This window comes from Castor canadensis, chromosome 5, assembly GCF_047511655.1.
Source record: "Castor canadensis chromosome 5, mCasCan1.hap1v2, whole genome shotgun sequence".
NCBI classification, from domain to species: Eukaryota; Metazoa; Chordata; class Mammalia; order Rodentia; family Castoridae; genus Castor; species Castor canadensis.
Window position 1 is genome coordinate 99,886,318 of NC_133390.1, and position 22,468 is coordinate 99,908,785.

A 22,468-nucleotide genomic window follows, 5' to 3' on the forward strand; every position below is an offset into this window, starting at 1 on the left:
AGGTATGCACCCACTGCTTGGAGAACAGTGATCTTGCCTTCAAACCTCAGACATGTCTGTGTAAGCACAGAGACAGTGTGTGTCCTTCCCTCCCAGAACGCCACGTTTGGTTTCAGGGCTGCCTGTTGCTGCATGTTGCTATTAGAACAGGACACAAGAGTGAGCGCTAAAACATGCAGCACCTGGTGTGGCACAAACATCCATCCATCAGAGTGGATCCCTGCTATTCTGGAGCAGGCCTCTGGAGGCGTTGCTATTCCCACTGTTAATGTTCTGGTTGCTGATGGTGGGGCTGTCTGAGGGATCTTTGGGAAGAGTTAAGGGAAGGAGGGGGGACCTTCAGGGGGCTTCGAGCAGAGGCTGTTTGCCAGCTACTACAGAAATGTGTTGTTGTTTTGACAGACATAAGGCTGTTTTAGTGTGTGATTCTGCAAATTCCTGGGATAGGCAGGAGAAGCTTGGTTGCCCCTCCAATTTTCATCAAGATTTCAGACCAGTCTGTTTTTTTTTTTTTTTTCAGAAAACCTGCCTCTAGTTCCAAAATTATAGCAAATTTTCTTTCTAGTGCTCCTATCAGTTCCATCCCAACTTCAAGACATACCTTGAAGCACACAAACAAAACCCAGGATTTGGGGCTAGAAGTAACTGTGTCACAATGTGCTTTACTACTTATTAACAAAAGTGCTTACTTAGCTTTTGAACAATACTATTCATGTCTCTGAAATCAGTATAATGGGCGCCCCTCTCAGCCTTACCAAAGTGGCTGTAAATGTCAGTGTTGCATAGCTTGGCACATGGAAGGACCTAATGAGAAAGAGCTCTTATTAATGACACAGAAGCATACATTGCCAATAGAAAGGAATAATAAAATGCCCTCTTCCAATCCAGTGAGCCCACTTTCTTTGTGAAGTCTTTGTCAGCTGTTCAGGGATCCTGGGAAAGATGTTTTCTGTGTCTTTGGTATGACCTCACCGAGCAACAGTGAGGGTAACACAGAACAAGAAGCCCAAACAGAAGGACAGAAGATTTGCTCCCAGGGCTTGCTGTGCTTTCCTAGTTAAATGTGTGTTTGGAAAGGAACATTTGCTTCACTTTCCATGTAAAGTATATTGGAGCCAATCACATGGTCTTTCTGGGTGCTTCTGAAGCTTCCTATTCAAAATTGGAATGAAATCTGCTCTATTTCTCAAGGTTATTGTACTAATAAGGAGGAGGTCACATTCTCAATGCTTTAAAGAAAGGATATAAACAGATATCTCACTTCTTGGTCGTGGTACTCTCTGGAAAAGTCAGATTTTGTAATTTTTATGTATCTTTGTATTCCACTAGCACATCCTTTCCTAGTGCTCAATACTTAGTCTATAATAAGTGAACATATCAATAAATATTTATTAAAAGATTATTAAGCCATCTTACTGCCTCTTGGAATAATACCATGTATTTTTAAAACTGTCCCATACATCAAAATTAAGACATAAATCCTCAGGGACCAATTTCCTCTCTTAGTTCAATTCTGGAAGGAGTATGCTTGCTCTGTCAGGCCACCAGAGGACTATTTAGCCTTCCCTATTTTTCTTATAATTATAAGTTACTCTTCTGTAAAGGAGAAGTAAGTACTGTAGAGTTTCTCTCTGGATACACCATTGAAAATTATTCATGGTGTTTTAGTTGAAATTATAATTTAAAAAAAGAGATAATGGCCACAGATAAGTAAGATGGAGGATAAAACATTATGTGTGATCTTGATGGAGTGGCCATTTTATTGAATTCTATTTTGGATATTTAATACTTACATTGATAGCCCATTTGAACTATAATATAAATCATTTGGCAAGTATAGCATTGTAAAAGTGGCTATTATTCCTTGGTTTAATTTTCCTATACTTTCAATATTATTTTTGGTTATATACACATTTTTTCAAAGGTTTGGCTTTGTGTACATCTGCAACAAAGATTCTCTGTTACTTAAGTTTCTGTCTTCTACCACTCATTTACATTTTTTCTGTTTATATTGCTTGATTATCCTGTTATTGCATTCCAAGGATCTGGGGATAAGTTAATTTCTTCTGAAATTGTCATTTTATATATTGATGTGAAAATAACTTTTCATTTGCCATTCGTCTTCTATCTTGCTTTCAACAAGTATTTCCTATTGTTATATTTCCTTCTTACTGAAGATAATGAAACTTGTGAAGGCAAAATATGTGTCCCCTCTAACCAAGCAAAATGATTTTATTTCACTGTAGAATCTTTATGTTTCTTGGAAGAGCTTCTAACTCACTAAAGTTTTTCTCAGTGAATGTTGCCATAAATTGTTATAAGTAACTAGAACTTTTTAGTTCTTTTAACTGATATTCTTTTAAAATTTGTTTTCATTTCCGTTAGCATCTCTTCATTGTATGGGAGTTTCATTGTGCCAATTCTGAATAGCCTTACATTGTATATTGGTTAGATCACCCCCATAAGCTTTGCCCCCCACCGCCTCCTCCCTGTTCCACTTAAAGCAATTGCAAAAGAGTTCATCATTTTATTTCATGAATGTATATGAATCCCATCAACCATATTCGCTTCATTCCTGCATTGTTTAGAGCACTGATGGTCTGAGTCCCATACTGTAAGACAGTGAATTTTGAAGTCCATTAATGTTTTTGTTACTCAAATATTCCGTTATAGTAAATAGATTATTTTATTATTGACATTATAGAAATGCGATAGATTGGACTTTTGCAGGAAACTGCGTAATTTTTAGATATTAAAGCAAAATGTTGGGGTATTATTTTGCAGTAAGTAGCAACAAATAAAGAAACATCTGCTTTACTGTTATAGTAGTGGGTAGCAACTAACTTTCTTAGAATAAAGAACATTCTGGTTTATAACCTTGATTCTAGAATTTATTTTTAGGTAATAGAGGAAACTCAGTAGTGTTATAAAAATATTTAATTTCCTTTTCAAAGCTTTTACTCAAGGTACAGTCACATGACTAAGCAAAATTACTAAATTAGTATAAATGTTAATTTCTCAAAAGGATAGATTGCAATAAAGATACCAACACAGTAGTAATTTCTTGTTTTTGTTTCAATTTTGCTCCCAGTTCCAACTGCCTGATCAGAGAACTTGGGTAAGTTTCCTACTTATATTTTTGGCTAAAGTAATGTAGCATTAAAAAGAAAACAGCTTACATTCTAAGTTGGTGAGTAGACATAAGGAATTCTAAACTACTTTCCATGAAATGATATGGCTTCAGCAGATATTTTCTCTGCCTTATCAGAGGGTATAATACTTTTTGATATAATTAAGCATTTAGTTAGCTACAAATGGTTTGTAGAATGATTTTATTTGATAATCTGCCCCATTTCACATAATTACAATTTGATATGAAACTCTTGAGGGACACCTGGGAGCATATTGTTAAGCAGTGGCTTTGAAATGGATCATTAAGTGGACACAAGCATTATTTGGAGGACAAGTTAATGATACTTTTCATGAAGACTTAGACAAGATAAAACCTGAACTATGTTGAAACAGGCTGACTTTGGAATTCTCATTCAATACTTCAATGCAGAAATTGGTTCTGGCTGTTTGGAGAAATAACACAAAATGTTTAAAAACCCATATCTAAGTAGAGAACAAATCTTTTAGAATTGGATCTCACTTTCTCAACTTTCAGTCATTACTTTCAGATATAACTGATTTAAACTAATGATATTAGGGGGTGGATTTTTTTTAAATTGAAGACAATATTTAGAATGCAAAGAATCATGCTTATTTAGATTACACCTCCAAACTAATAATAAAACTTAGTCAATGGAAATAATCTATATCTTAAAATTTCCTCTAAACTTACCATACATGTGTTTACTTCTTCACTCAAAGTTACCTTTATTTCTGAGGAATGGAGAAAATCTTGGGATATAGTTCTGCTGTCTGTTGAAAGCCACAATTTAGTTTAACTGGAGCACATTAGCACTTACCTATTTCCTTTCTCTCATATTAGTTTTCCTTTATCAGGAATACTTCCATTTTTCTCTATTGTAAAATATGTGATGAATTGTGATGTATTTCATTCTGATATACTTTTAAGTTCATTTATTTAAAAATTATAAAAAAAATTATGGTGAGAGAGAATGGAAAGGGGAGGAAAGGAGAGCAAGAAAGTACACCACTATCTTAATTAAGCAAAGTTGTGTAATCAGTGATTTTCTTTGATTATTTTGACCTATGTTTCCAGGATTTTTCCTCTGTCTTTCCTGTTAGAGGTCTGTCCTATTTCTCATCTTCATATTGTACAATATGATTTTATAGTAGCTATGTGTTAGCTGCTTGAAGCTTAAGATGTTCTTAAACCCCTATATACATGGTCAGTCTTTCTACCAACTTGCAAAGCTGATTCGGGTTTTCTTACCATGCACCAACATAGCAACTGCCATTTCATTCAGTCACAGGTTCTTCATGACTGTGACTTATATTTATATTATAAAACAGATGTTAGTAGGAATATTAAAGATATAAACTTACACTTTTAGTGGTAAATGAACCTGAAGTGATTTTATAATCATGACTGCTGAATGTGATACATGAAGTGAGATAAACATAAAATATGACTATTTACTTCTAATGACCACGATTTTGAGATTTCTCAAGATTATCAAGTGAATAAATATAGAAAACTACCAAATCTACAAACTTTCCCATCATAAGTTATTTATGAATAGTTATTTTATGATAAAGCCATGTGTAATCTAATTGTGAAACATTAGGTCACATAACTCATGGTGCCATTGGACATACCATTTCATATAATCAGATTGCCACTTTCAGAGTTTTAATGAGAAACTTTTCTTTGTCATCAGTGATTGGCTGCCAGATAATAAATGTTTAGTTAAGTGCTTAGGACCAAGCTGATGATATCTTGCCTGCTGAAATGTTTTTAAAAATGCTAACTTCATTTGACTAGAGACATAACTACATTTTTTGTTAGGAGCTAGGGAATTGTGTCTAAATATTAGTTTGCGTCAGATGAAGTTAATGCCCTCTTGGGGACTGGAAAGGGGTGAAACAACTTCCTCTTCCAGACATCTGGAAGCAGATACCATCAATAGCTATTATATATGTAAATAAAAATTATTGTTCCATAGAAAAAACTGTCACTTACTGATCGGAGATTAGCCTAAGACATTAATGGCTCACATGGAAATAAATTTCTAAAGTATATAATTCAAGTTTTCTCTCTTATTTTCCCCATTCTCAGCGCATTTCTTATTCATAGTATTATACATTGCTTTTTCCATTGTATTTTTGATAATTAGATTCTGTTCTATACATCACAATTTATCTTGATTCTTTAAAACACCAAGACACACACTAAAAGAATATCAAAATTTATTGTCCTGTAAATGTAAATTATTCTGGAGGAAATCATATGAGTCAGATAAGGTAGCAAGAGAAAGTTGATATTTGATAAAGCTTATTTTAATCTAATGCCTCAATCTAAGGTAAAGGCTTGGGCTGACATTGGTCACAGAATTGCTAAACTACTCCAACTGGCAGATGTCTAAATCTCTTCTTTGTATTCTAACAGGGAAATTTATTATTTCTAACTGATTTCAAGTGATATAAGAGCAAATCTTAGGAAGAGGAAAGGAAGAATGCAATGAAAACTTTTATGTCTCTTTAGTGGCTGGGCAGAAAGTGTGTGTGTGTGTGTGTGTGTGTGTGTGTGTGTGTGTGTGTGTGCTGTTAATGGTTACCTCCAACTCACTTCCCATTGTCTTCCTCTTCCTTTCCCCACTCTAATTTAATCCTCTTTTCACTTAACACCAAAGCCAAAGATGGGGATGACTTCTAAGAGAGGCACTTGGGTAACCTCCCTTTTTTCCCTATTATCTTTAAGAATGTCATTATTTTGCCATCAAGCACATAATATATTTTCTTGTTTCTTGATGGTTTTCTCAAATTGAAACAGTTTGAGGTAAAGTAATCACGGTGATCTTTCTTCAAAAGCAGCTAGCTATTAGCAGCTACTAAAGCAAGACACATTTCTCAACAGCCAATTGCTCTCAAATAACTTGAAGGACTTGTAGTTTGTGTGTGCTAGAGATGAAAGCTGAGAATAATAATAGTCATGAGTAAGCTATTTTCCATATAAAAGGAAAAGCATTTGTATAAGATGTATTGCTGCAGAAACCTGAGTGTGTCAGCAAGGCGGACACTCACTGGGTAATGAAACATTACCCGAATATTATATGCACATAAATAAAGCATTTATAATCCTCACTTATGTACCTTCTGTTCTTCCCAATAAACACATGTGATCATGACCCTTACTCTTGCTTGTTTGTGCTAATCAGCTTGAAGACCAGAGGTCATTTTTCACTCAGACAATTTATTCCATGGTGTTTGGAATATTAAAATGATTTTCCGTAAGGAACAATTACAAGGAATAAATGCAAATAAAATAGTATAAAAATATTCCTAGATTGACTTTTAATTAAAAAATTCCAAAGTCATGTGAAAATGCTAATGTTTTGACTAGCACATATAATGACTCTATTCTGCAGACACAGAATTTGCTCCAACATCTCTGAGCATCATCATCATTCCATATCTTTGCCCTGTGATCAGTATGTGTCAAAATCCTTCATAGTGACAAATGTGCTGTCCACTTGGATCTGTGGAAAATGTTTTAGCAGCTGAGTGATTATGAATCAAACCCTTGAGCTTATAGCCCTTACTGCCTCCCAATGCATTCACATTTGTCGTCTGACAAGTAAATGTATCTTGACTTTCCTTTGAGATTTTTTTTTTTGTACTGTGTTTGATGAAAGACATTTGGCAAATTGGCATTGGTACCCTGTACATTGTAATTTGTAGCTCGCATTAGGAGTCCAGGCATGAAATGAGAGGGCAGGTTCCAGAATAAAGAAAAAAGAAAGAGAGCTAACCAGAACATGAATTGTCATTTTGAAGACTCAAGCATACAATATTCCCTTTGTGAGAGGACACTCATGTTCAATCCATTCTGTTAAAATTTTGCTTTGGTTTAAGAAGTTAGTATTTTTCTATCCAACTCTGCAAATAATTTATATTTTGTTAGTTTTTCGTTTGAGTCAGAAATGTTACTTTTTACTTTTAGCTTGAGTTTATAAATTAGATATCCATTTCTTTCATCAGCAAAAGAATTAACCTCTTGGGTTCAACAGTTGTTTGAATTTGTAGTTTTTGCCATCTAGGTCCTTGTGTGTCTTCTGGTTTACCAGTGTACTACCCTAGCTCTTTGAAAAACCATCAGGATGCATGTAAAACCTTTTAAATGGGTGTTTCCTTAGTGGTGTAGTGCTCTGAGAGTCAAATAAATGATGGTGAATGAATTGATTTAACAAGATGGCTTGAGAGTTTGTTTTGTCTACTTAAAAATTTGGTAGTAAACAGCTTCCAAATAAAATGTGAGCACTGAGGAAACAACATATTGGGAGGGTCAAAGGAAAGGGGAGAGTCTCTCTAATGTAGACATTAAGGTTGAAGCTAAGTTTAAAAGTAAATGTCACCCTCTATTTCTGAATCTGTCAGATATGTGCGTAGGTGGATAAAAACTTGATTATAAGCAAAATAAATTAGGTTGTTAGAGATAGAATTAGGCAAGACAAATTTTTCTTCCACATTATTTCTCTAAGAGCATGATTATGTGAATTTGTCTCCTTGTCTTATAATGCACATACCAAGTTATATTGTATGAATTTATTTTAATATATGATGAACTGTCATTTCAACTCATTTTTTCCAGAACAAATTAATATTTCATCAAAATTCTTTGTATATGATCCCACTTCAAATTTGGTGTATCCAGATATTAATTTAACTTAGCCTTAAGTAATACACCTTTTACACATTTAATTTTTTTCTTTCTGGATTACATGCATTTGTCTTAAGATATAACTTTGGAACACTCACTGATCTTTCTTGATGTGAGTTCTTCTCATGGACACCAAGGTCCTTATTTTTTTTTTATTACCTATGCAAGGAATATAGTACTTTTCCCTAAAATTTCCAGTTTACTATTGATATCTATAACCTAATGTTGTCATTTAATTAAATAAAAAAGTTAATATGGCTTTATTTTCTCTCCTAGATATTTCATTTCTTAATTGTATATCAGATTATTATAAAGTATCCTATAAAACAGTCTTATGGAAAAAGTTCACCTGGCATTTATTTTATAAGTTTGATTCTACCTTTATTTTCCAATCAAACAATTTCCTCATTGTTTGATTAATACTGAAACCTTACAATCTCTTTCTAAATCTTTTGCGTTTGGAAGATTTGATGATTTTCTGTTGATAATGTTCTTAGTTTGCCAGAGATTATTACAGAAGAAAAGATGTCAGACCCTTCATGGTCCTGTGCTTTCTGCCTTTCAGATGTCAGCTATTGAAAACATGGCAGAAAAGCTGGAGAGCTTCAGTGCTCTGAAGCCTGAGGCCAGTGAGCTTCTACAGTCGGTGCCATCTATGTTCAACTTCAGAGCACCTCCCAGTGCCCTGCCGGAGAACTTACTGCGGAAAGGGAAAGAGCGCTATACCTGCAGGTAACTGCAAAGTTAATTATGCCTGGCTCTCCCCAAATCTCCCCTCTGATTTCAAAAGACCCTGTTGTTTGTTTTGGAAATTATTCTTGATTAGATGATTAATAGCAATCATGATAGATTTCAGGCACTTCAAAGTGCTCTTTATTTAGTGAGATATAAAAATAGTGGTTTTAAAAATTATTATTAAATGAGAATTTTAACACAGGCCATTTGGTTGTGATAAATGAGGTTGGAAACAGTCCAAATACTCTCTACTTGACTCACTTTGATATTTATGAATTTTCTTTCACAGTTAATTATTTTTATCCAAAGATAAAATACTACTGTCCTTAAACATACATTTATTAATTGTCATGGCATTGAAGAATAAAGCCATTCATGAAGACAAATAAGGTCCATAAGTGAAGAAAACTAGTTAATACATTTCTTTTTACTCCTTAGTAAAAGAGTAAAGCTTATTTATGCTTCTGTTTGTGTAGTGTGTGTTTCTAAATAAATTGTGCTACGATTTCCCAATTGTTTTCAGAAATTTGTGCTGTCTAACTCAGGCATCTCGATTTATCTGCTTTTTGAAATATGTGTCACTTTCTTTCCAGAAAAGCTTTTATGGGAACACACCTTGATGGATGAGGTCTCAGGATCTTATCTGATCTGATAGCACTCATTGCATAGGGAGTTGTCACTGAGTGTGACATGTAAAATGACTTGAAACATGTTTACATCAGCCTAGAATCACAAACTCTCACATTTAAAAAAATCTGTTTATCTGGTTCAGTTTTGTGAATGTTAAAGATACGGAGTTACTAAGAGGCCTATGGGGGTCATCAAAACTAAAGTCTACTTTCATGAACTGCTTACTTATGCATGAACAAATGCAAGCAGTTCTCATATCATCACCTTTATTTATATCTCTAGAATGGCTTTGTTGCAAACTTTAAATACCAAAGACATGTGAGTTCCATGTAAGATTAATTAAGTCACGAATAAGCATCTGGCTGCTATGCAGCTGGAGAGAAAGAAAGTCGACTGTGCTGACTTTCTCTTATAAACATCTTTTCATAACAGATACTGTGGCAAGATTTTTCCAAGGTCTGCGAACCTAACACGGCACTTGAGAACCCACACGGGAGAACAGCCTTACAGGTTTGACAATGATTTTTCTGTCTTGATAAATATTGTAGAACTTTAAGTGGATCCTCTGTTAAAGAAGGCTACCTTTGTGCAGGTCTGGATATGTGTCTGCTTAATTTTGAGCCAAGGAAAAATTGACTAATGTGGGTCAAAATTAGAAGAATGTTAATAAATTCAAAGGAAACTTATCACTCAGTTCAAAAGTTCTAGTTCAACGTCCAGTACAGGATAAGCTTAAGAGATGTTAGCAATTTGAAAATTTATTTTTTGTTATTTTAGTGCTCGCTCTTCTCAGTAATCAATACTGTTTTAATTCACAAAAATCGTAACACTGCAGCTTCCCTTTTCCAAGCCTTGAATCTTGGCTAGGAGTGAAGAATCCGCATATATTTTGTTTTCTCATCACACCTAAGTTAATGTTCACAGCTCCTAACAGGAGATTTAAGGACAAAGTATCTTAAGTCTGGGAGGAGAAAAAAAGTATGGAATTAGAGACAGAACAGATAAAATACAGTATGCTATAGGAAATATCAACAGTTTCCAGTTTGTCCCATTAAACGTCGACATTAGGCATAGGACACATCTGATTTTAGTATTATTGTTTAGAATGGAATGAAAACAGTCAACATAACCCCTTCTAGTTTGAAAATATAAGCTACATTATTTAAAGTGCAATGCTCTGCACATAGTATTAGGAACCTTATTTGTATTTTTTCCAACAAGTAATATTTATCTTGAATAATATCCTACTCTCATTTGCCTTTGAAATTGTCATGAACTGCATATGAATGAAATTATTTTGGTCTGAACATTAACTTCTTTATTAAACTAAATAAATTATTTTTCTGGTTTCGAAGATTTTTTTTTTTTTTGCATACAAGAGTGAGAAAAATGGGCAGACCAGTGCTCATTTAAAGATACTTGAAGATATAGGAGAAAATTAGAGGACTTAAACTGACAAAAATCATGATTTCATACATTTTTTGTAAATCACTATATGAAGTGAAACTTCTATTTTTTGTGTGGTGCAATGTACTTGATATAAGATCTCCAAGAGGTTTATAATGGGAAGTTTCAGATAACTTCCTTTTGGAGAACATTCCACCTCCCAGGAATTCGACTAGAAGTAAGTAAAGTCACTTGCACTGATGTTTTTTTATGGCCAAGGGTCCTGGCAGCAGCCGTGATATTGAGTTCATTTTACTCATGCTCATACCTGAATGCAGTGGTTTTTATTCTGCCTCATAAATGGTACTGTTACTATATATGTGTTTAAAATAGAATTTTGCATAGCTGGAGACCTTAAACAATGATTTGTTCAACCCTTCTACTTTGCAAAGGAAAAAAATCCTCAGATCTATAGATGCTACTGTCTTTGTAAAATCTGGTAGCAATAGATACAGAATTAAAACACAAGACCAGAATTCTCAGTCCAGAGTTTTTAATCTCATACTATTTTTTGATTCGTATATCTACATCCAGTAAACAGGAAGCTTTATTGATATACTGATCATGATTGGCTCATGACTGGTACATTTTTTTTCTTTTTTTTATTGTTTTATTATTCATATGTGCATACAAGGTTTGGGTCATTTCTCCCCCCTGCCCCCACCCCCTCCCTTACCAGCCATTCTGCCCCCTCCCTCTCCTCCCCACCCTCTCGCTATCCGGCAGAAACTATTTTGCCCTTATCTCTAATTTTGTTGAAGAGAGAGTATAAGCAATAATAGGAAGGAACAACTGTTTTTGCTGGTTGAGATAAGGATAGCTATACAGGGAGTTGACTCACATTAATTTCCTGTGCATGTGTGTTACCTTCTAGGTTAATTCTTTTTGATCTCACCTTTTCTCTAGTTCCTGGTCCCCTTTTCCTGTTGGCCTCAGTTGCTTACTTAGACCTGATTTGAGCTGTCTTCGAACCACTACTTATTTATTGGAGTAGAATGGAATGGTTGTTATTGTTGTTATCATAATTATTGATATTATGATTATGATTATTATTATTAATTAGAGCACTCACCCTTCTGGCCAAGATGTTAGCACAAGAGAAATACAAAGTAACAACTGATCATTGGTTAGAACTCCCTTATTGATTTTCTTCTGGTGTTCTGAAGCTTGAACTCAGAGCCTTTTGCCAGGCAGGCACTCTACCACTTGAGCCATGTCCCCAATCCTCTTATTGGTCAATTTTATTCAGATTGTAGAAGATGAAGTTTACTAGACTTAGAAACGTCTCTTTGCACAGAAGCAGAAGGTTGGAAGCATGTCACAGATGAAATCTTTCTTCCTCATGGTTTGTACAGAAATTAGGATAAAATTCTTTTTGAAGTGTTTATGAGAGTATAAGTTGTCTCCATCAGTGTTTCTTAGGTTGTTCTGCTCAGTTACAATATAGTTGTGCAAAATGCACCATGATTCTTACTGCAATGGGCCTTAGAGATAAAGTTATAACAGGGAAGTCATGGCTCCATATGCATTTTTTTTTAAAAGAAGAGGCTAAAATAGTACCATTGCTATCAACGTGCAATTATTAATGTTATAAGCCAGCAAATTTGAAGAGCTATATAATGTGAGAATATTTTCTAAGGAAGAGTTCTTTAGTTGGTTTATTGATACTAGGCCAAAGTAACTAGTTCAACAGATTTATTTTTTCCACTGAACTGACTAGACTTCTGGCATCACAGGAGGACAGTTGGAGGAGCCCAAGTACTTCAAGTGGCGTGGGGTGATTTCTGTTCTATAGCACTTGAACTTGAGTCTGCATTCGTAAGTGGGAGGAGAAGGGCCCTTCATATACGGAAGAAAGACTTAAGAATTTTCCGACTACTAAGTTAGAAAATTTCACTTAAAAGTCATTTGGAGAAAGTCAGTTGAGTCAATTACAAAATCCAGTTTTCTTCCTCACCAGTAACAGTTGAGAGGTCTTACCTTACTATATTTTCACTTCATGAGTAAATGAAAACTTGAAAATAATTTGTGGATTTTTAAAATCATATAGAGGGCAGAACCATTATCAAACCAAAAATATGTGATTTCCTGGAAAATTGAACTAGTTCAGACATTCTGCAAACACATTCTTTTGTACAATTAAAATACACTAGTAAAAGGCATGAAAGTTGAAATGGAAATTTGGGGGAACTAGGGTGAGGAATGGTTAATGAAGACCCTTGCTTTCACCCAAGAGAATTTAGCGGCACTACTACTTACTTTTTTAACAGTTTAAAGATTAATAAAGGTTTTGGGATTCCTAATCACCACAGTTTATGAAAATCACTGTCCTTAGTATCAGACTACACTATTAACATTGTATCAGCTAAATTTTGGAACATTTAATTCTACTTTGGAGATCATAACAGAATTTTCTTTAGGATTGACAGCAGAGAAGGGAGATTCACTAAGAAATTATTCAGACTCCAATTTTGAATTCAAGCAATCTTTATACTTTGAAAAAGGCATGAATTTGTTTTACATTTGTTTAGAAAAGATTCAATTATATCTTACTAAGCAGAAGACAAAACAATGCTACTATTTCTGAATGTTTTTAAGTTTGTGAGATTTATGTATGTATGTATGGATGGATGTATGTATGTATTGGAACTGATTGCTCCAATAAATTTGGGAGCAATGAAGTCATCAATATATTATTATGGTCTTTCATAAAGTCATGAAAAGCTTTAAAGCAATCAGGTCTGTTGGGGTTAGAATCTTGACTGTGTGAACATCGTTCTTCCCTGAATCTTTTTTATTTTTATTTTAGTTTTTAATGTTTTCTCTCTTTTTTATTGTTGTTGTGCTGGGGGTATATTGTGACATTTACAGAAGTTCTTACAGTATATCAAATATATTATAGTTGAATTCATCCCCTCCATCATTCTCCTTTATCCTCCCCTCCCCCAATTCCTGGAATAGTTTCAACAGTTCTCATTTTTCCATTTATATACATGTGCACACAGTATTTGTACTGTATTCACCCTCCCACACCGTTCCCGCACACCCCCACTGGTACCAGCTCCCCAGATAGGACCTGTTCTGCACTCCTATTTTCCAATTTTGTTTAAAAAAGTGGCAATTTTGTTTGTTTAAGATAGCTATACAGGGAGTTTGCTTGTGACATTTCCTTGTATTTTTATATTTTTGAGACGGAATCTCATTATATTCCCCAGGCTGGCATAAAACTCATTGTATAGCCCAGGCTTGAACTTGTTTTCCTCCTGCCTCAGCCTCCCAAGTGCTGTGATTACACATGTGCTCTACCACACGTGGCTGACTGTGCCTTTTCTGAAGGGTTTTGTAGGTTATAATTTTAGATATCTGATTTACTAATCTGGAGAAATATCTTCATTGGCTTGCAACTATTTTCTCTGTGCTTCTTTTTCAGATGCAAATACTGTGACAGATCATTTAGCATATCCTCTAACCTGCAGCGGCATGTCCGCAACATCCACAATAAGGAAAAGCCATTTAAGTGTCACTTATGTGACAGGTGTTTTGGACAACAAACCAATTTAGACAGACACCTAAAGAAACATGAGAATGGAAACATGTCTGGTGGGTAATCGATTGTGCTATGAGGAAATGATGACTTATTTTTCTTGTTTTGAAATAGAATCATGATCTTTCTTCCTTCATTCCGTTTTGACACCCAAAGTCAGATCTTAGTGTGAAAATTCATGGCAAGTTTCCCTGAGATTTTGGAGTCAGGTGGATAATGTGATCACTGATGAGTGTGGATCTCCTTGCCCTTACTTAAATTACATTTTTGTCCTGCTGGGTTCATCTCAATGGCAATCTCAACCAAAGAGAGCCATGACCCAAACTCACTGAAGACATATGAGTCAAGATTTCCTAAATGTCACAGAACGATCTGTATACCTCTTGTCACAGAACATGTCCCTTAAGAATGGCATAAAATCCAGTGTGGCAACTCCAGAATGTGACATTCTGAATATTAACCTAGAAACCATGGCTGCTTTGGCTGAAGGCCTGCAGTTCACAGAACCCCCTCCAGGGAAATCTTAGAAGATTATCAGTATGGTCAGAGCATACCACAACAACTGACAGAAGCATTTTGCTTTTCTCACAAATTCTGATGTAAAAGTTAAGTTGAACCAAACTAGTAAATAGCTACTTTTCCCTTAATTCAAATTGCTAGCATGCATTTAGCAGAAGGCATCATTTACCTTTTTGCCTTTGGCTCTTAAAACTTAGATGATTAGCAGACTCAACCTGTACAGTCACAATTTGTTAATAAAGAATCAAGGATATGAGTCAGGTGGATGAGAAAGGGGTAGTATGGAGTTTAGGAAAAGAGATGTTAAGAGCAGAAAAAAATTTTCTTAAGGAAATTATTTTATTATTAATCATTCTCCACTGTAAGGAACATTGCTTATGATCTTGAATGGTGACAATTTAGAACTATATACTGTTTATTTCCCTCAAAGCCAAAAGTATAATGATCATAGTTTCATAATACAGAATTTCAGGGTCAGAAGTGTAACCCAGTGTACAAAACTGGCCACATTTTCTGCATTCTTATAATTTACTATTATAATTTTCTAATGAAAGTTACTTCAGGAAAAAAATAAAGTTAAAATGTACTTTGTCAGGGTCTGGGGATAATTGCTTAATGGAAGAGCACTCCCTCCATGCCTGGACACCCTGGTTTCCTTCCCCAGCAATAAAACTAAAACATAACTTGTCAAAGTTGAATATTTATCTGTTAACCCACATTATAATTTTTTTAATTGAGGGGTTTTTAACCTTTTGTTTTTGTCTTATAGAAAACTGTGATGAACTAGTAACTTACACTCTGTAGGCAAGATAAACAGCATGGACCAATGTTGGTGTAAAGTTTCACCACAAATAAAGTCATTACAATTTGCCAATTGATGTAAACACACAGCATTTCTGTGAAAAGGGCATCATGATCTTAATTTTGTAGGTGAGGAAGCTGAAGGTCCTCCTGTAACAGGCAGACTAGTATTATCTTCTTGCTGCTAGAGCAGTCTCTGGGCTCTGTGTCCTGAGTCTACTCAAGGCTAGCCCACCAGATCAGAATGCAGAAATTTTCAGTGTGTTTTCAATCTTGATTTGGTAACCCACTTTAGCACAGCAGCAATTATTAAATGTTGACTGCAGCCAGGACTGAGACCAGGTTCTCATGGAAGAATCCATGCAAGGTTCCTATAGTTTGTCTCACCTTGTCTCCTCACTACATGAGTGAAACTGTTTCTGTGTCACAGTAGGGATAAGGGGAAGCTAGCAAGAGAAATGATATCATTGAGAGACTGTAATTCATAGTTTTAATGGGTCAGAATATTCCCAAGGGACTTTCATGGGAATTAAGATAATTTGGGAAATGTTGCCCTCCTAAAGTTACTAGTAATCATATTCAAAAAGACATGCTTTAAGAAACAGCACTGATCAAATTCATGAGCATGAGGTGCAAAATAAATCAGCAGGTAAACAATAATTTTTGTCACAAAAGGCTTTCTGTACCACTCAGGTACGGCAACCTCATCGCCTCACTCTGAACTAGAAAGTACAGGTGCAATTCTGGATGACAAAGAAGATGCTTACTTCACAGAAATCCGAAATTTTATTGGGAATAGCAACCATGGCAGCCAGTCCCCCAGGAATGCAGAGGAGAGGTAAGACTGGTGTTTACTTTTTTAAGCTCTGGGACATCTAGAATGAATATGCTTTAAAATACATTTACCACGCTGACTTTTGTGGCACCAAAGGCTGGTAATCATTTAGTGCATATTAAATGTCATGTGTGTGTGTACACATGAATATGTGTATAATGTGCTGCACATATTAATTAATTTAATTCTCATGAGAACCTTGTGAGACAGTGACCACAAGTTTATCTGTGAAGAAACAGAAAAATCAAAGGCTAATGACTTGCCAAAAGTCACATAAATAATAAATGCAACTCAACCAGGGCTATCTGGTAGTCCATTTGACTACAAATGTTGTTCTACTTCTCTTCGATAAAATAGGATATTTTGTCAAAATTTCAAACATGGCTGGGAAAACCACCACAAGGATTCAATTGAATCACTGATCACTAGTGACTAGTGTGACCTGTCATATGTGTTAGATAATCCAGTGACTCTTCCTATTTCTTTCGCTCTGCCAGTGTTTCTAATTTATATACATTATAGGTGTGTGTGTGTGTGTGTGTGTGTGTGTGTGTATGAAATACGCACTGAGTGTCACCTAAATACTTTTTACATAGAAGCATTTAAGACTTCTTAAAGTTCTGTCACTACTTTGTGTCCTCTCAATGGCCTGGTGTGTTTGTTTCAGTGGACATGATGATTCTTGTATTTAATGACCTGGTATACTGTCATCATCAACATTAATCATATCTAAACAAAAGCTTTTAATGCTGTCAACAATAAGTCACACTTACCTAATACTTTACCTTGTATGTGAAGTTAATGAAACTATTTTGCCAAACTGCTGGGTGCAATTTTTCTTAGTTTTAACTAAATACCTGACATTGGGAACTGTACTCCTCTGAACGTAACTGTCCTGTGACCTATTAGGTTAGGGTATTGTAAAATTTAATACAACATGATGTTCCATTACTTTTTAACATACAAGTGTTACTGGGTTAGTGTCCTTTATTTATGATCCTCGTAAAAGTCAAGGTTAATTATTTTAGGTAGTTTCTCCATCAAGGCATGCTTCATATAAACATTTTTACCAAAATAAAACATAAGATGTATGACAACTTTTGTTCTTCAACTTTTATGAAAGAGTACCTATGGGGAAAAAGGAAAGAAAGGTCCTTGAGGGCATTGAAGAAATCTGATAAGAACTACAGCAATGAGCAGTGTTACCCTTCTTTTGCCCTCCTGGGTGTGCATGCAAGAGAGAGGAGACAGGCAGACAGAGATTGAGAGTGGTGAGGCAGGCAGATAATCAGAAGTACAGTATAGTAAGAGCAAGTAAAACATTGTGTACATATTATATTTTGATACAATGATATTTACATAATGCAAATGAGAAATATTTAACAAGAGACATCATTTGCGTTGTGAGTCACTTATTCAGATTTTCTAGCTCCTAATCGGAGGTTTGTGAGTCTGTGTATGAAGCTGGGACATCTGGTTTCAACATGTCCAAACACAGAAGTAAGAAGGTGAGTCATCTAACTCCCCTCTCAACTTCTACCAGGCTACTTTTAATGGGTAATTTATCCCCTATAAATCGCTACATTTGAAAGCATAATTAACCAATAGCTTTTCTTAATTATTTTGGCTTTCATTACTTTTGGTTTTCATCCATACACTCTTTTGTTCTTTTACTTATTCATTCTTTTTTTTAAGTAACAATTTCTATGCATTCAAGTTAGCAAATTGGCAGTATATCTGGAAATTAATAATTCATGTCTGTGAAAAATATTTCTTCATTATCCTTTGGTAAAAGAGGTTAAGAGATTGGTTACATAAAATGCCTAATAATAATAATAATATGTCTTTTCTGGTCAAATGGATTTTTACTATGTGTATCTGTCATATCCAAGATTGTTTTATTTATGTATTAATTTTATGCTGGGAAACCTACATGTTAAGCTATACTCATTCTTATGTGGAAAAATGACGAGGTTGCGTTACTGATGCCCAAACTTCTATAATCTGAAAAATAATTACATGTGAGAATCATACATGATTGAAATAATAATTTAACAGTCTCCACCAAGTTTTCTGAATTGATAAATAGATAAAGAAGCAAGGGAAATGGGGAGATTGTGAACAGGCCAGGAATAAGTACATTCAGTATCAAACAACCTTTCTGAACTTTGGCAAGTATATTAACTTAGTTGGTCATGTGTCTTTAGAAGGAGGTAACAAGAAGGTATGCTATAGTTCAAAGCATTTATCATTTTTAAATTAATAAGCTCATCTTTTAAATCTTACAGCACAAATTAAATTCAAATTATGCTCACTGTGATGGTCATTTGAAAGCCTGAGATGCTTATCTTAGTTTTTATAAGTGTCTCAGATGTATTAAATTGTAATTCCTGTGCAATTAATATCTACTTTTATAATTACTCTTTAGTCACATATTACAGTCCTTGGAATAAACAAAAATATTTTGATTTTGCATAAACAGAAATATTACACATGACTTTTTCAAAGTACAGTATTCTTTTGTATCATTAGGTGTGCTTGCTAAACAGACTTCAAAGGGTGTTTGTACAACTACACTTCTAGTTCATGTTCCACCCCAGTGTTTTCATGGGAAGCAAGGAATTTTTTCATATTGATGCCACCAAGGACCCCTTTGAACATATTACAAATGGCTGGGTGTAGGTCTTACATCTGTAATCTCAGCTACTAGACAGATAAAGATTGGGACAATTGAGGTTCGAGGCCAGCCTGAGAAAAACGTGTCAAGAAACAAGCTGTGGGTGGTGGCACACATCTCTAATACCAACTACATGGGGGGCTTAGGTAGGAGGATCATGGTTGGATGGCAGCCTGGGCAAAAACTGCAAGATTCTATCTGAAAAATAACAAAAAGCAAAAAAGGGCTACACATATGGCTAAAATAGTAACAGGCAAGTGCAAGACCCTGGGTTCAAACCCCAATACCACCAAATAAGTAAATTAAAAAATAAAATTAAAGTAAGCTCTTTTTCTTCTTTTTTTATTGTTGTGCTGAGTGGGGGTACATTGTGGCATTTACAAAAGTTCTTACAATGTATCAGATATATCATACTTGAATCCACCCCCTCCATTGCTCTCTTTATCCTCCCCTCCCCCTATTCCTGGAATAGTTTCAGCAGGTATCATTTTTGCATTTACATATGTGTGTACACATTTTGTTTTGAGCTCTGAATAACTTCCAAGCTTAAGTAGAGTGTCTAAATAGAGGGTACCACAAATATCACCTAGAAACACTAAACTCCAGTTGGTGTGATGCGTTTACACTGTTGTCAGTGTCACTCAGGAATATGAGTTTTCCAGAAATCAATTATTTTAATGGAGAGTACTTAAATGGTAATTAGGTATATTACACAGAGAAACATGTATGTGCTTTTTGTATTATATATAAAAACATCATTTATTAGACACGATAAGAAATCAGAGACTGAAATTGTTTTTCCAGTTCGGCTAGAGGCTCCATTTATAATCTGATTAATCATCCAGTTAATTTTTCTTTGTTTGCTTATTTGTGAAATCACATTAATTTCCCAAGATCTCGATAAAGCACAAACAATAAAAATTTCCTTTGTAAGTGTTGAAAACCTCAACTACTAGTAGAAAGAGGCTAAGAAAGCTAAGTGTATATTTAAAAATTAAACCACTAAGTGAGCCTTTCTCTTTGCTTGTTTTTAAGAATGAATGGTAGTCACTTTAAGGATGAAAAGGCTTTGGTGACTGGTCAAAATTCAGATTTATTGGATGATGAAGAAGTAGAAGATGAGGTGTTGTTAGATGAGGAGGATGAAGACAATGATATTACTGGAAAAACCGGAAAGGAAGCAATGACAAGTAATCTACATGAAGGAAACCCCGAGGACGACTATGATGAAGCCAGTGCCCTGGAGATGAGTTGCAAGACGTCTCCGATGAGGTGAGAGCCTTGGTGACTTTACATGCTAAGCAAGAGTAGACCTTCATATCATTGTGATTCCTCCTGCTCTGCTTTCTAAATAGAACAATATTTCAGATGATGAGGAATTTGTAAGAAGTCATAAAATTTAAATTTTAATTAGCAGGGCACACACAGGGCATCTGTTTTGTATAAAGGAAAATAAGGTGGCCAGTAATGTAATCCACAAGCCTATAAGTACACTAATGTTTGTGGGACTGATTAACCTGAGGCAGAAAGGATAAATGGAAGTACACAACCATTTTAACTTTAGAATTTACTTCTGAAACTCAAAGGAAAATTGAGATATCAAAATGACCCAATTCATTCAATAATCTATCAAATATTATTAAGAAAAACTTTGCTTCATTAGATTATCTATGCAGTTGACATAGGTGATACATTTTTAAATGGAAAAAATAACCAAATAGTTAAACTGACGTGTGAATGATATTTTCGTGAGGATGATGTGTGCTGACTGAATAGTTTCATGACTAGCTTTACTTTAAATGGAAATTTTAAATGTATGAATTCTGTCTCCACACATTGCTGATTTAAGGCGTCATTGACTTTAATTTCAAAAATATGCTTGATCTTAGTCATTTTAATATATGATACTTGTACATATTTTAAAGAACCTAAAAATTGGTGTATGCTGCTTCACACAGCAAATACGATATGAAGTTCAGCAGCTGTTGAGATTCAAATGAAAGCAATTTGGTTAGGTAACAAACAGAAAAAGAAAAAAAAATCTTCTGTGCTTTCCCATTGGTTCATTTTAGGTACAAAGAGGACGAATATAAGTCTGGACTTTCTGCTCTAGATCATATAAGGCACTTCACAGATAGCCTCAAAATGAGGAAAATGGAAGGCAACCAACACACTGACGCCGAGCTGTCTTCTTTTAGTACTTCCCATGTTCCAGAGGAACTTAAACAGCCGCTACACAGAAAGTCCAAGTCACAGGTACATATTTTCCTGCACTACAGAATCATGGTGACATTATGAATGAGAATGTACATTCTTTGATTAACAAAAGCAGGTATTCCATAGTTTGCAATATTTTAGAATACAAGCAGGTTTAGATGCTTTTCCCACAATGTTCCTGTCTTTATTCTGCCTATTGCCCAACCCAAAAGAGTTAACCAAAAGAGCGATTTATAGTGCTGCATTCTGCACAGAGGCATCTGTGACGAATCTTATCCTACAAGCAACCTCTCCTTAGCCTTGCAATGTCCTTATTCCAGTGTAGTCTGCAAGGTTTGTTTTCAAATATTTATATATTGGCTCAGAATTATTTTCTAATTGTGTTTTAGATAATTTTTGTCAACCTAATTGTTTAAAGATTTTTGGAAAGCAAATTTTTTTTTGCTGTATCTTGTGAATTTTTATGGGTGATTCATTAGTAATTCATCAAATTATAGAATATAAGAGTAAATGCAAGGTCAGAAATGAATTGTTGACATTAGCAATGATAATAATGTCTCAATTACCATGGGGAAAATATGTCAGTGGGGTAATACAAATCTTTAAATATCCTTCAAGTCAATAAAAAGTCTAAGATATTATTTATGGTAGGTGAGAGGCAAGCTTAATGGTCTTTCTGAATTGCAGTAAGGCAGCCAACCTGGACAGTATAGGCTCCTGCAGCCTGGTTCCACTTGCTTGAAAACATGGCTTAAAGGCTGTCGGTGGCCATTTCCTCATTGCAAACATGGGAGGGGGAAGGTAGCTCTTTCCTTTCTATGACTCAATGAAGATAAAGATGAATTTTTCAGTTTTTCATATCAAAGGTATACTAGCCAGAATACACATCTCTTTTTCACTTAGATCCATCTGTAAGAAGTGGCTACTATTTTTTTAATCCTTTACTTCCCTTTCTTCCTTTCTAGCTGATCAGAGATATCTGAGGGATCCATGTTTTCTCTTTTTAAATTTCTTTTAGTTATTCCACCAAAAATACTTTTTCATTGTGACACACAATATCTAAAAGCTCCAGAAACTGATAGACAGCCAAAGGGCCCGAGAACCTAGAGATAATAGGTATGATACTTATTTCAGTATCAGTATTTTGACATGAAGTCCCTGCCTGGCCAGTCTAACAATAAGTAGCAGAATACTAGCATTTTGTAATCCTCACTC

At 34.9% G+C, this 22,468-nt stretch overlaps 1 protein-coding gene across 15 annotated transcripts in view; it reads left to right on the forward strand.

The window, feature by feature from the left end:
• The window catches only part of Mecom (MDS1 and EVI1 complex locus), a 542,504-nt gene that overhangs the window by 516,643 nt on the left and 3,393 nt on the right, over positions 1–22,468 (forward strand). For 11 of the 15 annotated variants that reach the window (XM_020185217.2, XM_074073829.1, XM_020185218.2 and 8 more), the window contains 7 exons: positions 3,092–3,118; positions 8,415–8,581; positions 9,647–9,724; positions 14,091–14,260; positions 16,218–16,362; positions 20,072–20,308; positions 21,109–21,292. In XM_020185217.2, the coding sequence (XP_020040806.1) occupies positions 3,092–3,118; positions 8,415–8,581; positions 9,647–9,724; positions 14,091–14,260; positions 16,218–16,362; positions 20,072–20,308; positions 21,109–21,292 (1,008 nt within the window). The remainder of the gene's footprint in view (positions 1–3,091; positions 3,119–8,414; positions 8,582–9,646; positions 9,725–14,090; positions 14,261–16,217; positions 16,363–20,071; positions 20,309–21,108; positions 21,293–22,468) is intronic. The other 4 variants (XM_074073819.1, XM_074073820.1, XM_074073831.1 and 1 more) reach the window with 2 other exon arrangements.